We start from the raw sequence: 17,628 nt of genomic DNA, 5'->3' as shown, positions 1-17,628 counted from the left end.
TTCCTAATTTTTAATTTTTTTATTTTAATTTATAAATGTACGTTCCAATAAAGCCCAAAAATTTATAAAATTGTCAAACAAAGATATTAATTTACTGCTAAAGATATAAAAAATGGCATATGTATAGTTTATATTACATTGGGACGTTAATTTTTCAAATCTAATATAAACCTGTAATTTAGGTGGCCCACGAAAGAGAATACGATACACCAGAAGAAGAAGAGAAAAGAAAGAATATTTTCCTGGAAAACCTGCAGTTTGTACGAGAACACAATGAAAAGTTTGAAAAGGGCGAAGTTACTTTTGATGTTGAAATAAATAAATTTTCCGATTTGGTAAGTAAATAAAAAAATAACTATCGGTTTTAGTATGATGTGATGATATATCGTTCTGTGTGAGACACTACGTTAATTAAATTTATCGCAGGAATTTTGTTCTAGATATTTCTATATATTAACCTGTATTTGAAATGTATATATACTGAAGATATTTTTAATACTTTAACTAAAAAAATTAATATATTCTAAATACCTTGCAATTGAATTAATTATATTTTATAGATATTTTTAAGTTCTAATGCATGTAAAATATTAACAGGGAATTGAATAAAAAATTACGTTATACAATTATATGGAAAATGCTTTTACTAAAGAGTTAGAGATACATGTATCAAATTCCTCTCTACCACTCAAACTCATACAGTATACTGTATAATTACGTTAGTGTGATAAAATTGCGGTGGGCTTATACTTTATATAGAAAATTACAAAATTGCTTATCTTTACTAAATTTACTGTAGATAAAGTTAAAGTCCACATATGAAATTAATTAAAAACTTAAAATACAAAAGAAAAGTTTGTATTTATTGTAATAAACACAATACACTTTAATATGAAGGACAAAGACACATAGAATCACTTCAGCAGGAGTTTGAGGGTTACACGTTTTCATTAATGGGAGAACCACGGGTGGGTCCAAACATTGGGTAATACAGAAGAACTCAAATAACACTAACACATAACAACTATAATAGGCAGTGTTGTTAGTAAGATGACGGTTAAAAATCGTAGGGCTATATTATCACTCTTATCAGCTTTGCTAGTAATCGTCGAAAACGCGGCATATACGTCAACCTCACGCACAGAGGCAAACGAGAACCAACTGACGGCCGCATCCAGATAAGCATCCCTCAACACGGTGACATAATCGCAAGCTGAAGATTTATCTATTGGTAAATTTAAAAAGTAGTCTTTAATAAATTACATTGATGTCAAAAAAATATGTATAGACATTTGATTTTATAATGTCTAGCCCTAAACCATGCCCCATGTTTTCGATTCATATTAACCAGGATTCTAGTATTTATAGTAACTAAACATATAACATAGCCCTTTTCACTACTCAAAAGTTCCCATTCAATGCAAGACAAGGTTTTAGATGTTTTTACTAATTGACTAGTGTTACAGTCTACAGTCTTAGTACAGCATTAGTACTACAGTATAGATTGCCTAGCCAAGTAAAATATATTAAGTTTACCAATATCTTGTATTTAGTCTATTTGTTATATTGTGCAAAATAAACATATATGAATACAAATACATACGTTCAACTCCCACACAGACCACCGAGGAGTTTGTGTCAATGATGAATGGCTACAAGCGCCCAGAGGGATACGAGAGTACTGGAGATAAATTCGACGACTCAGAGAACGTGAGGCTCCCTAAGCACTTGGACTGGAGGAAGAAAGGAGCTGTCACTGAAGTCAAGGACCAAGGATCTTGTGGATCTTGCTGGGCGTTCAGTGCTGTAAGTCATTGAGCGGTCATAAAATTTTTAATATAGATTATTAGTGATATATTGACATCTCAGTCTTGTATATAAGCAAATAGATCTAAATGTCTAGAAAACCGTTTTGATGTGACGTTGTGTTAAACAGACTGGAAGTCTCGAGGGTCAACAATACCTGAAGTCTAAGAAGCTGGTGTCACTCAGTGAACAGAATCTTTTGGATTGCTCAGCTGCTGAAGGAAACAATGGATGTCACGGTGGTCTCATGGACAAGTCTTTCACTTACGTACAAAAGAACAATGGCATTGACACAGAGGCATCTTACCCCTACGACGGTTACGTACGTAAAATAATATTCCTTCCTTTTTCATATACCTTATATTTTGTCCTGAAAAAAATAATGCTAATGTTATGTAGAAATATATTTTACACAACTTGATAGGATGTTACTGAAATCAGTCAAAACTTGTTGATATGTGTTTTAGTTAAAAAAAATAGCTCTTTTTACGCTAATTTTTATAAGTACTACTTAATTATAACAGTGCTAGAAAATATTCCAGATCTTATTTTGCTGCCATTTATAGTAAAATATAAGGGCAATGAGAGCATGTTCTCATACTCCTGATTTTTAATTTCATGTTTTATACTGGAATTTCGGATACCTTTAGTTACACATTAATAAATATACGTGTTTTAATTTACAGGTTGGCACTTGCCGCTACAACGCCACGAACAATGGAGCCACCGACACTGGATATGTTGACATCACCTCAGGCAGCGAGAAGGCTCTGCAGAAGGCTGTGGCCACGGTTGGGCCGATCTCAGTCGCCATTGACGGTAGCCACACTTCCTTTAAACACTACAAGAGTGGTAAGTTCACACTGCAGTAACTAACTCCACCTGTGACTAACATTGTATTTTGTCCTCAGCAAGTAATGTGCTCTTATTGATTTCCAGGAGTGTACCAGAATCCCTACTGCTCTTCTATATATCTAAGCCACGCTGTTCTGGCTATTGGCTACGGCTCAGCCAAGAAGGGCGGCGCCTATTGGCTGGTGAAGAACTCCTGGGGAACTGACTGGGGCATGAAAGGCTACGTTATGATGGCCAGGAACCACGATAATATGTGCGGTATCGCCACAATGGCTAGCTATCCCAAGGTTTAAGCACTTCCTTTGTATATGACATATGGACGAGTTATTAAACTTCCCTGAGCATTGAGAACTTAGTTATTTTTTACCTTATATAAAATATTAGTACACTTTTGTTTTGTACTGTACTAACTATACAAGCGAAAACTCTTCATAGACATACACAATAGGTTTGATTTTTACTTTTTTAGTCAAGGAATAAACATATTATGAAGTTTCCTTTTTTAAATAAAAAAATGAATTGTATAAAAAATCATGATCAAAATTAATAATAACTTTAGTTCTTGTAAATATCATACATTATTTACATTTTGAATAGGTAATTTTTAAATTTTAACATAATGCATATTACACGCACACAATTTATATTAAGGATTTTTTTTGTTAAAATACCACAGAGAGTGAATATATCCTTTAATAAATATTTCATTTCATAAAATAATTTTGTACGCTAAATTAAACAGTACTATGTATTGATCAGAAATATGTGACGGATTTCCCGCAGAACAATGTAAAGTCCTAAGACAAAAGGAATTAGACCATAAAATTTTGTCACAGAAATTGAAACATCCTTTAAAAAATCTACTTTCGACTATTACGAGTGAATAAATTATTACATTAACGGTTAACTAAATTTACAAAACCCCAGCAGGTTATATGATACTGAAAGAGATAAGATGTATTTTTGGCTGTATATCTTTAAACAATATCAGTTCTGTTTATAGTTTTTATGTTTAAATTTTGAAAAAGTCTTGAGTAATACACGTTACACTACATACTTTGTTAATTTTATTTATTACAGTGTAAGACAGTTTTTACTAATAATTTCTGGATTAAAAATAAAACTTTTTATCTATTGGAAGTAACTAATACAAAATATTTATTCTTTTAATGAAACGTTTAATTTTTTCTTTTTTGGTTAGTGTTCATAAATTAAATACGGCTATGAACATCGACTGTAAAATGATATTATGTATTAAAAATTATATTCCACATAAATATGGACTTAATGATAAACTGTCCTTAAATGTATGTATGCTACTTTAGTGTGTACAATAAAAAAAAAAAACTGTGAATCCCTAAATACCTCAAATAATTAAGTAATGAAACCCAAATAATCCTCAAGAAGATAGTTATTTCTGCTGAAAAATATAAAAATATTCAATAATTAACAAAAATCCTTCTACAAAAATTATTAAGTGGTTAAAATTTCTGTAAAAATGAACTTTATGTTGGTTGTGTGTCCAACTATGAACATAATTTAAGCGTCATTGATGTATGACACGCAGATACATATCATAAGGAAAAAGAATATGTCTGACGGAAGGATGAAAACTTGTTTTGTACTACTTCCTATATGTCTGTCTGAAGGACATCTAAAAAACGAAACGAGCAAAAAGGATTTGAAATGATCCATTTTGAATGTAGCATTCAAAGTTAGCGGAGCCTGGTACGAGACGTATTGTGGTGTAATCATACGTTATGCTATTAGGACAAATAGGACAAATAAAATACAATTGGTAACTTATGTTGTGTTTAAAAACAGAAGAGTATATATGAATCATCAACAGCGAGAGAGAAAAAGGCAGATGTTTCCGAAAAGGGGTGATCGTGATCACATTGAAACAGCAATAAGTTGATCATCGATGACTAGACCAGAATGTCATCAAATCATTAATGAAACTCAGGAGATATAGATGACATTGTTTGCAACTGTGTAGTATTCATGTCAGCATAGGTTTGATTTACTATTAGAAACTGAATAAAATTACTTAGTGTACACAGCGTTGACAATACACTTACAGCAACAAACTTTGATAAAACTTGTTATTAAGTTAAAATGTATTTTCTGCATTTATTACGCGTAAATACTATATGAAGCAGGATGTGCAAATATAACGTGGATGGTTGAAACTTGTATGTTTATCACTGGGTTCATATACCTTCCTACTTAAGGCCAATCTTCAATGTTCAAATGCAGACGTAGTGTGAAAAGCGGTACATTAACAGCCTATTCAAAGATAGGAAAGAACTCTTTTAAGATTTTCAAATGATATTTCCAATAATTAGCCTTAAAAAGACGAGAGATCGATGTGTAACTTTTTGCAAGTTGTATGTTTATCACTGGGTTCATATACCTTCCTACTTAAGGCCAATCTTCAATGTTCAAATGCAGACGTAGTGTGAAAAGCGGTACTTTAACAGCCTATTCAAAGATAGGAAAGAACTCTTTTAAGATTTTCAAATGATATTTCCAATAATTAGCCTTAAAAAGACGAGAGATCGATGTGTAACTTGTTGCAAGTTGTATGTTTATCACTGGGTTCATATACCTTCCTACTTAAGGCCAATCTTCAATGTTCAAATGCAAACGTAGTGTGAAAAGCGGTACTTTAACAGCCTATTCAGAGATAGGAAAGAACTATTTTAAGATGTTCAATTGATATTTTCAATAATTACCCTTGATGAGACGAGAGATCGATATTGTAAGGCCATATAAAAGTTTCTATAGCTTACGAAGAAATACACTTCAGTCAAAGACTGAGTAAAATGTGGTTCAAGAAATATTCTAAGAAATGTTCACCTACAGCTCGAACAAATCAGTAAAACAGACAGATCTCATATCAATTACCCCTTTATTTCTCAAATTCAATATCATCTCGTAATTTGTTAGATTTTTTATTTCTTGATTTAAATATCACAGTATGTCTCAAACCACCTGTTAAGTTGACGGCTTCCTTTTGAGACGATCTTTTGGTTCGCTTTCTCTGCTCATATTCACTAATCGTAACGTTAATTCAACAGTACATTGTTGTACTTTGTGGTCAGAACATGTTTGAATAATTAGTTTTTATTTAGTACGTTACTGGATTTTACGTTACCAATTAAAACTTTTTAATTTCCGAGGCTTGTTGATGGCAAAAGATTTTAACATAAAAGTGGCATAATCAGAACCTTGAATCGTAGTGATCCGATATCTCCATATTAACCAAAATAAATACAGCAGAAACAAAGAATAAATATAAAACCACCAAAACAAATTTTACGATACCTAGAAATCTTTCCGTTAGAAGCTTCGCGAGATTAAGTGAACTTACAACGGGATCTTATTTCAAATTTTGTGTGAGATTGAGCGATAGTCGTTTTAAAAGAAAATATTTAAAAATACTTTAGTACAAAATATCTTGATGGTACACAAAGTTGGGCCTGGAGCCTATTTTGGTGAAAGACCTTGTACGGAATGGACGGACCACATGGTTGGAGATCCCTGAGGACGTAACAATAAATACTGAGTACGCAAAGTTGATTTAAAATATGAATATAGGACATAAATTTTATTGAATTAAAATTGACTATTTGTCTAATCTACTTCAGTACATGGAGAGGTATTTGGAAAATTTACACTTCTGGATATGGCTCCCTAGTCTGCAGTATAAAATTTGTGTTCAATTACTCCTTTACAAATAATAGGATAAACCTATTATCGCACTTGTAAATCGTAATATATATATATTAGAAACAGGTTATTCTCTTCTAAGAAATAAACCACGTTATATTGGTTCAAAACATTTATACATTTTGGTACATCTAGGTACACTTCTTCAGATAAACATAACTTGTATAAATATTTACATAAATTGTGACAAAAAATAGGTAGGAACTCAAACAAGAAAAACAAACATTATAAATAAATGCAGTAGATCAGCAGCTGATGGCCCACGGCATGACGTGTGTGAATAAGTAGACGAAAAATAAATTTATCTTAAATTAAGACCCCTTGGATGTCTTCTCTGAAGTACCAATTGGTGTACAGTTTCACTTTTCAATTGCTAAAATTGAATTAAAATTCCTAAATTCACAGAACCATTTTCTTTTAGTTTGGTTTCGTTTTATTGATGTTGTATTTTTTTAGTGGGATCATAGTGAAGAACTCCTTCAAGAATTTCTACATGCATTGAACACGTTTTTTAACCCTCAAATTTACTTACAAATGTTCTTATGAAATTCTTAATTTCTTGGACGTAGATGTTTCTATAGAGTCTGGTTTATTAAAAACTAAAATACATGTAAAAGACAGCAATACTATGCAGTATTTAAATTACAATAGTTGTCACCCACACTTATGTGAAAAAAATTATTCCGAAGATTCTTTCAATTCGTGCGAAAAATCTTTGCAATAATAAGGACGATTTTATTAATTATATCAATAAGTTAATTTGTGGTTTTAGAAAATTAGGATATACCTATAAAGTTATCAAGAACAATTTGAATCAACCATCAAACAAAAATAATTATCCTTTTCCCAAAACGATCCGAAATTTATAACAAAATGTTATCATGGCCTTCAGAAAATCAACTCAACTATGAGGACAGCCTTTAAGTTACTTCAAAATACTCAAGAAACTAAAGATTTATTTTTAAAAATCTCAAAGAGTTGTATTCAAAAAGCCCACCAACATTAAACAGATGTTTGTCTGTACTGATCCTCTAAAAAAGATAAATAAGGAACCACAGTCCTTTGGTTGTAAACCTTGCCAAAAACCTCGTTGTGGAACTTGTAAGATCATATCTACAAGTAAAAATTTCAAAAGTAATCAATTATGTATATCCTATCAAGGGAACTATAAAATGTGACACTAAAAACCTTAATTACAAATATGACTGTAAATTTGGTGAAAAACAGTATGTCGGCCAAACGTCGAATCCCTTACCGATACGAGTAACTGGCCATCGATTTGACATTGTCCATAGCGATATAGAAAACCCTTTAGCCAGTCACGCTATCAATGTCCATAAACAAAATCATATAGATAATTGTTACACCATCAAAAGCGTAAATATGATCCCTGAAAATTGAAAGGAGAGCCTTAATACATTTAAATTGAAATATATGTATGTGTGTGAGTGTGTGACACGTACAGCCAAATAAAAAATATTTCAATAAGTAAAAGGTGAGGGCTGTAGTGGTAGCATATTCACCCGCTAAGTGAGAGATCCGGGTTCCAGTCCCGGTGGAGCAAGTAATTTTTATTATTCAATGTTTATTGAAATTAAATTCGGCTATTGCCATTTATAAAAATTTTATATAAATATATATATACATATAATGTGCGTTTAAAAGTATATTTCTACTGAAATTTACAATATTCTTATCCGGAGAAAACGTTAAATTAATAATAAGAGTAACTTTTAAGTTTACTTTATGCTTTGACGACTAGAAATTGACACACGTTTACAGTTGGAAATATATAAATTAAACGTATGATATTCTGGTCATGGTACAGTGTTTAAAATAATTAGAAAAGTCCATTACATTAAACAGGCTCTTAGGATGAATATGTGTTATCTTTAGAGACCAAGATTGAATTTTCGGATAGAGCAATATTCTTAGAAGGGATCGTAAGAGTGATAATGTAAAATTTAACATATTGGATGGATTGTTTATGCGTGAAAGCAAAACAAAAAGTCACTTTCAAATTTATAATATTATTAGAATGTATTTATATTGTAGAGTATATATATATTTATTTCCAATGAAGATTAGATTGGGAACATATATATTTTAATTTTACAAAAAGAAAAAATACATACGAATTAAAAAGTACAGTGTTACATTCTCTGAACTGGGTCGTATAGAGGTATTAAGGCACATAAAACATTTGTACGTTTATATTTCAGAAGTACTATATTGTAGTTTCATGGAAAAAACTACTACTACAAATTAGGTATACAAAACAGTCCTTGTTTCCAAATAGCGCAAGTATATAATATGTTTCAGTTACATACTCTGCATGGTCTAACGTAACGTTGGGTATTGTCTTAGAATGAAGGACTAATTTCTACAAAAATAATATCTGAGTAATGGTTTTTTGTCAGGTGTTATTATAAGAGTGTTCTGTTGGCTATAATGGTAAAAACCATGAGGAAATATATATCTAGACAATAAAGAAAATATTACATCATGTGTATTTCAAGAATAACGCTTGAGGCATACCTTAGAGAATCTATAGCGTATTCTCCCAGAGAATCTTGTCTTCGTAAGATTCAGGGTATAGATTAAGATCAAATTGGTGAAGTACTCTTCACTGATGTATTTTCAACGAATAACTGGGAATGTCCATCGCACTCAAGATAATGCTTGGAGGCCGTCTGACCCAAACCTGTATATAAAACGGACGCTCGAAAGAATCCATACTACACATCTTTTACCCAGTCTGGAGGTCGAGACAGTTAACGGTAAGTGTTATTGATTCTTTTATTGCAATATTCATACTGTTACTATTTTCTAGCATTGTAAATGTTTCATGAAAAATTGGAAAAAAAATATTTATCACCTACTATCTGAGATGGATACATATAATGGTACATTGGTACATTTTGTATTCAGTATAATAATTAAATTGCATGGCGTCTTGGGCATAAACCTAAACAGAATTTCCTAATATAAAAATGTTATCATTACCTTTTATTATATAAGATATTATTATTTAATTTAAGTTTTTAATGTATTTTTAAAAAAACAAACATTTTGTGGTGACAATGATTTGTAAGTTTTATGATAAATATAAAATTCCTTAAAAAGATTTGGACACAATTTCAAAATTTTGTATTTGTTAATTAATTTTCAGGACCATTACTGAACATTTTTATGATTTAATGATATAAAATATACTGATTAAAAAACAAAGGTTTACATCACGATAACAATCGTGTATTATTTATATCAATTCAATACGATAATGTAGTGGTTGTTAGATAATAACAAATTGAAGACCAAACCATTTTTCCAGGTAACCATGAAATTCTTACTTATCTCTGCCCTAGTGGCCGTCGCCCTCTCCCATCCTCTGGAAGTGTCCGAGGAAGATCATGCCCAATGGGAACTGTTCAAGGTAATACAGAATACATTTAGACCCACGAAGGCTATGTAGAATTGTATAGAACGTAGTGAACTCTTGCCCACAAAGTGTGACTATGATCTTGTGTTTGTAATCAGATTGAACTATATCTCGTAGACGAGAGTTGGAGGATATATAGTTGTCTAAAACTGTAGTTAGATTATATTAATCAAATCATTAACGTTCTTATTAATATTACTGTAACAGAAAAATATTCATGGATTCATGACATAGATTATAGTCTGTGAATCAACTAGATTAATATCAAATGTTTATGTCTACTAAGAGTAATGAAAAAAACTACTAACCTAATAATAGTATAGTATGTAGTACTTAATAATATTAAAAATACATAGTAAAAAAGTATTCATTATATATAAATGATTTTTTAAAATTATATATATATATATATATATTACACAAAATAATTTCTTGTTATATACATAAAATTAAATTTAATTCACGATATAGTTTATAATAACCAATTGTTTTAAAATCAATTTTTCTTATACAGGAATATTGTATCAAATAAATTATTTTTTTTATTAAAAAATTTAATTTTATAAATATACGTTCCAATAAAGCCAAAAATGTTTTAAATTGTCAAACAAAGATATTCTTTTACTGCTAAAGATATTAAAAATGGTATATGTATAGTTTATATTACATTGGGACGTTAATTTTAAATCTAATAGATAACCTGTAATTTAGGTGGCCCACGAAAGAGAGTACGATACACCAGAAGAAGAAGAGAACAGAAAGAATATTTTCCTGGAAAACCTGCAGTTTGTACGAGAGCACAATGAAAAGTTTGAAAATGGCGAAGTTACTTTTGATGTCGAAATAAATAAATTTTCCGATTTGGTGAGTACATAATCACTCATAGGTTTACAAAACATAAAGTTAGGATGCAGTATGATATGGTGATATCTAGTCCTTTGCGAGACACTATGCTGATTAAATTTATCACACAAATGCTCTCTATAATTTTGTAATATATTGAGCCATATTTAAAAAGTATATATACAGACGATATTTTTAATACTTTACCCACAAAAATTAATATTTTATAAATACCGTGCAACTGAGTTTCATATTTTTTATTGAAATTTTAAAGTTCTGTGCAAATAAAATATAACCATGGATAGGAATTAATAGAACATTTAAGTCATTACATTATATGAAAAATGCTTTCCTTAAAGAGGCGGAGATATGGCTATAAAGTCCTTTACCACTCAAACTAACACTGTATACAGTAAACTTACATTAGTATGATAACTTTGCGGTAAAATTTAACTTATACTTTATATAGAAAATTAAAAAGATTGCTTAACATATATTAATTGAAATTAAGTAAAATTAAAAGTATACATATAAAATGACTTAAAAACTTAAAATACAAAAGAAAAATATGTAAGTATTTTAATAAACACAATACAATTCAATATGAAGAACAAGAACGAATGACACATTGTATTACTTCAAAAAGAGTTTGAGGGCCACGTTTCATTGAATGTAAGATCCAGTGATTGGTTCCAAACATCGGGTAATACAGCTAGTGTTATTCTATCTGTTATTTTGTGCATAATAAACATATATGAATACTTTCAACTCCCACACAGACCACCGAGGAGTTCGTGACCATGATGAATGGCTACAAGCGCCCAGTGGTACACGAGAGGACTGGAGATGCCTTCGACGACTCAGAGAACGTCAAGCTGCCTAAAAACGTGGACTGGAGGAAGAAAGGAGCTGTCACTGAAGTCAAGGACCAAGGATTTTGTGGAGCTGGCTGGGCTTTTAGTGCTGTAAGTCTTTGAGTGTTGATAAAATATGTACTCTAAATTATTAATGGTATATTGAAATCTCAGCTATATGCATGTAAGGAAATATATCTAATTATTAATTTAAACTGTTTTGAAATGACGTTGTGTTAAACAGACTGGAAGTCTCGAGGGTCAAAAATACCTGAAGTCTAAGAAGCTGGTGTCACTCAGTGAACAGAATCTTATGGACTGCTCAAATGCTGAAGGAAACTTTGGATGTCTCGGTGGTCAAATGGACTTTGCCTTTTCTTACGTGCAAACGAACAAGGGCATTGACACAGAAGCATCTTACCCCTACCAGGGTGGCGTACGTTAATAATACTCCTTGCTTCTTTCTATAACTTATATTTTTGTCCTTCTAAAAAAGCACGCTAATGTTGTGCAAATATCCTCAATACAAACTAATAGAATGTGACTGGAATCATTATTAAGTTGTTGATATGTGTCTTAGTTAAAAAATAGCACATTTTGCGCTAATATTCATACGTAATACTTAATTATAACAGTGCTTGATAATATTATAGACCTTGAATGTATGCTACAATATAAGGTAAATGTAACATTTTCCCATCCTCATTTTTTTTTATGTGTTAATACTTGTATTTCAGATACCTCCAGTTAAACACGAAAGAAAACATACATGTTTTAATTTACAGAGTGGCAATTGCCGCTACAACCCCAAGAACAAGGGAGCCACCGTCACTGGATATGTTGACATCACCACAGGCAGCGAGAATGATTTGCAGAAGGCTGTGGCCACGATTGGGCCGATCTCAGTCGCCATTGACGCTCAGCACACGTCCTTTAAACACTACAAGAGTGGTAAGTTTATTCTGCAGTAACAACTCCACCTGTGACAATTCGAATAACCTTGCATTTGTCTTCATTAAGTAATGTGCTCTCATTGATTTCCAGGAGTGTACAAGAATCCTGACTGCTCTTCAACTGATGTAAACCACGGTGTTCTGGCTGTTGGCTACGGCTCGGCCAAGAAGGGTGGTGCATACTGGCTGGTGAAGAACTCATTGGGAAGTAACTGGGGCATGAACGGCTACGTCATGATGGCTAGGAACCACAATAACATGTGCGGTATCGCCACTCTCGCTAGCTATCCCAAGGTTTAAGCAATTCCTTTGTATATGACATATTGACGAGTTATTAAACTTCCCTGAGCATTGAGATCTTAGTTACTTTTTAACCTTATATAAATAATAATAATCTTTTATTGTGCTAACTAAACTCTTCATAGACATGCACAATATATTGATTTGTACTTTCTTAGCCAAGGGGTAGACATATTATGAAGTTTCGTTTTTTAAATTAAGTTTATAAAATATAATGATCAAAATTAATAGTAACAATAATGAATAGTTCTCTAGTAAATATTTTGCATTATTTATATTTTGAATTGGTAAGCTATAAATATTTGAATAATTTATATAACATGCACAAAATTTATATTGAGGATTTGTTTTAGTTAAAATACCACAGTGAGTGTTTATGTTTAAGAAATATGTCATTTCTATAAATATTTGTGTACACGAAATTAAACAGTAATATGTAATCATGAGACATATGTGACATAACATTTAGTCTCAGAAATTGAAACATCCTCTAAAAAAATCTACTTTCGACTAATACGAGTGAATAAATTATTAAATTTAACTCAATTTACAAAACCCCAGCAGGTTGCATGATACTGAAAGAGATAAGATGTATTTTTGGCTGTATATCTTTAAACAATATCAGTTCTATTCACAGTTTTATTTTTTAAATTTAAAAAAGCGCTTGATTAATACACGTTACATTACATACTTTGTTTATTTTATTTATTACAATGTAAGACAGTTTACAAGCAATTTCTAGATTAACAATAACCTTTTTTATCTTTTGGAAATAACTAAATACAAATAATTTAATCTTTCAACGGAAAGTTTAATTTTTTCCTTTTCGGTAAATATTCATATGAACATCGACTGTAAAAAGATATAATGTATTAAAAATTATATTCCACATAAATATGTACCTAATGATAAATTGTCCTCAATTGTTTGTCTGCTATTTTAGTACGTACAATTTAAAAATAACTGTGAATCTTTAAAAACCTAAAATAATTAAATAATGAAACCCAAATAATCCTTAAGAAGATAGTTATTTCTGTGGAAAAATAAAAAAAATATTCAATAATTAAAAAAAATTATTAAGTAGTTAAAATTTCTGTAAGTATAAACTTTATGTTGGTTGTACGCCCAACTATGAACGTAATTTAAGCGTCATTTATGTATGATACGCAGATACATGTGAAGAAAAATTTAAAAAAAGGGAAAATGTGAATCCTTAAAAACTTCAAATAATTAAGTAATGAAACCCAAATAATCCTTAAGAAGATAGTTATTTCTGCGGAAAAATAAAAACATATTCAATAATTAACAAAAATACCTGTACAAAAATTATTAAGTGGTTAAAATTTTTTGTAAGTATGAACTTTATGTTGGTTGTGTGTCCAACTATGAACATAATTTAAGCGTCATTGATGTATGATACGCATATACATATCATGAGGAAAAAGAATATGTCTGACGGAAGGATGAAAACTTGTTTTTGTACTATTTCCTATATGTCTGTCTGAAGGACATCTAAAAAACGAAACGAGCAAAAAGGATTTGAATGTAGCATTCAAAGTTAGCGGAGCCAGGTACGAGACGTGTTGTGGTGTAATCATACGCTATGCTATTAGGACAAATAAGAAAAATAAAATACGATTGGTAACTTATGTTGTGTTTAAAAACAGAAGAGTATGTATGAATCATCAACAGCGAAAGAGAAAAAGCCTGATGTTTCCGAAAAGGGGCGATCGTGATCACATTGAAACAGCTATAAGTTGATCATTGATGACTAGACCAGAATGTCATCAGATCATTAATCAAAACTCATGAGATATAGATGACATTGTTTGGAACTGTCTAACATTTATATCAGGATAGGTTGGATTGACAGTTAGAAACTGAATAAAATTTCTTAGTGTACATGGTTCACAATACACTTACTGCAAAAAACTTTGATAAGAAACATTTTACTAGGTTAACATGTGTTTACTGCATTTAGTACGCAATACTATAAGAAGCTGGATGTGCAAATATAACGTGGCTGGTTGCAACTTGTACGTTTATCAGAGGGTTCTCATACCTGCCTACTTAAGGCACAAACCTTCAATGTTCAAATGCAGACATAATGTGAATAGCAGCTTAATTAACATGTCTATTCAGAGACAAGAAAGAAACTATTTAATATTTTCAATTCATACTTTCAGTAAGTATCCATGATAAGGCGACAGATAAAAATTATAAGGCATATAAAAGTTTCCAAAGCATTTGAACAGATACACTTTAGTCAAAGACTGAGAAAAATGTGGTTCAAGAACTATTATAAGAAATGCTCACCTGCAGCTCGAAAAAATCAGTTAAAACATAACAGATCACATATCAATTACCCTTTATTTCTAGAATTCAATATCATCTCGTAATTTGTTAGATGTCGCATTTATTTTAATCAATCACAGTACGTCTCAAACCAATTGTTGATGCTGACGGCTTCCCTTTGAGCTGGTTCTTATGGTCGCTTTCTCTGTTCATATTTACTAATCGTAAAGTTAATTCAACGGTACACTCGTTGCAGGTTTAAGTTCAGAACATGTAGGAATAATTAGTTTTCATTTAGTATGTTACTGGATATTACATTAACACCAAAAATCCTTTAATACATTTTTAATTTCCTAGGCTTGAAGATGGTAAACGTTTTCACTAAAAATGGAGCAATCAGAACCTTGAATCGTAGTGATCCGCTATCTCCCTATTAATCAAAAGAAATACACCATAATCAAATCATAAATAATAAATCACCTTTAAAATGTACTATACTAGTTTAAAGTAAAAGTTCAAAGATACTTTAGTACAAAATATCTTGTTGGTACACATATATAGGTCTGGGAAACCCGTTTTGGTCTACAACCTTGTACCTAATGAAAGGTTCATGGTTGGATATCTCTGAGGTCACAGTAATGAATACTCAGTATGCAAAGTTTATTTACAAGTTTAATATGGAATAGAAAATCCTATTTCAATTTAAAATCGTCTTCTTCCGGAATTTTTAAATCTGCTTTCAGTATTTGGAGAGCTATTTGGAAAATTTACACTTCTGGAAATGGCTCCCTAGTCTGCAGTATAACCTTGGTTTTAACCCGCCGTTGGTTGCGTCATTAAAAGTTACGTAAACGGTCGCTAGATGGTATCTAACATTTGATTTTCGATAATATTATTTGTTTTTTAAGGTTAATATTCTGTTCAGGCTATCATGCAACTATATTTATAAGTTAATAAACCCATAAAAAGTTTTTTTTTATAAATTACCAAAACAACACATTTTTATAAAGCTTTTTTATTACAAACAAAACCTATGTTACATATTAGTCCTTTGTCACAATGTATTTCAGTTGCTGTCTTCCTTATTGTGTTTATTTGCCAAACATTCATTACACCAATATTTAGTTGAGCCCGTGTACTTTTTGCATATTGCTTTACTGCAGCCTCCACTCTGATACGGAGTAAACCGGTTATTTCTTGTGGGGCAATAGGCACACCTTGGTTTTATTCTATTGGTACCTGAGAAACCCCATACGTATTATATTTATGAGTATTTCAGTTTCTATAATGCCTATATTTATTCATATAATGTACATATTAAAATAGAAACTTAACTAACCTTCCTTTTTACATACCAATAACGTTATGAAAAAAATAGTCTTACCTGTTGTGTGACTTGTCGATGGAAGAGTCTAGCCCATAAGAGTATTAATGCTAGATTTAAAATTTAAAGGAAGTACTTCAATTGTAGCTCGCTTCAATAATAGCGAGCTAATAATAGTCTTTGTCAATTCGGGAATAAACACCCTTCTAGCTATAACCCTCTGGCTGCTTTCATGGATATATTTCCATGTTTAGAGTGTAAAAAGATCTAGCATCCACTACAGCATATATCTTTACGCCATACCCATCAGGCTTTTTGCTAATGTAATGTCTGAACTTATATTTTCCTCGGAAAACTTCTAGCATCTCATCTAATGTAACATATTATCCTGGAGAGTAATTTTCCGAGCAACGATTTACTAAGTTTTCAAAAATATCTCCGATTGGTGCTATGTTATCTAGCTTCCTCCTATTTGCTCGTCTCATTTTATCATCGAATCTAATGCATTGAACTAGTAAGTGAAATATCTTTTCACTCATTACAGCCCTAAATAATTATGGAGCTGTTCCATCAGTTTTCCATATATCAGCTGTAGTTAGGTGACTTTCTTTTTTTACCCCTAACAGTTACAAAATTCCAAAGTAACCTAACATTTCTTAATAATTGGTTGGCAAACAATATCTCTCTCCTTAATATTTGTCTCGTAAGCTGTCTAACTGTGTGTTTGTATATTTGACAATATCTTTTATTTTTAGTTCAGGAAAAAAACCATTTTCAACATTAAACAAGAGTTTAACAGGCTCTAGCAGCCCTTTTGTCTCCAGGTAATTTTGTTACAATAGTTTGTCTTGCTTCAAACGGTTTGTGATTCAACCATTTGCAAAAGAGATTTTTTCCAACATAAAAACAAATTGGCATTAGCTACCTGATCAGATTGAAGCTTTGATGGTACTGATCCCGTTGCATGTTTGATGAAAAACACACTTCACTTTCACTGTGACCACTATCTTCTTCCGATCAAGGTGAATCATCTTTATTATCAGTAAAACCAATTTCTCATATGGTCGACGGATCATTGTCAAACCTTCATTGTGATCAGACAAAAATTGAAAAATTACAATTTAACGACTAAATTGTATGGATGCCATCGAACAATGCGCCTCATCACAGGTTAAATCTCTCTTTACGTCAAACCGTTTTTGAGATGTGTGGATAAACCTA

At 31.3% G+C, this 17,628-nt stretch overlaps 1 protein-coding gene across 1 annotated transcript; it reads left to right on the top strand.

Moving 5' to 3' along the window:
• Nucleotides 1-1,629: 1,629 nt before the first annotated feature.
• Nucleotides 1,630-12,788, top strand: LOC124355400 (procathepsin L-like). The gene is made up of 4 exons (XM_046806526.1): nucleotides 1,630-1,806; nucleotides 1,937-2,128; nucleotides 2,493-2,658; nucleotides 12,580-12,788. Exons 1-4 carry the CDS (start codon nucleotides 1,642-1,644, stop codon nucleotides 12,786-12,788), a joined length of 732 nt encoding a protein of 243 aa, XP_046662482.1. The 5' UTR covers nucleotides 1,630-1,641.
• Nucleotides 12,789-17,628: the final 4,840 nt, after the last annotated feature.

The sequence above is a fragment of the Homalodisca vitripennis genome, chromosome 2 (genome assembly GCF_021130785.1).
Source record: "Homalodisca vitripennis isolate AUS2020 chromosome 2, UT_GWSS_2.1, whole genome shotgun sequence".
In the NCBI taxonomy this organism is placed as follows: domain Eukaryota; kingdom Metazoa; phylum Arthropoda; class Insecta; order Hemiptera; family Cicadellidae; genus Homalodisca; species Homalodisca vitripennis.
Note: the sequence above shows the minus strand (reverse complement) of the source record. Positions and strands in the feature narration are given on the sequence as shown.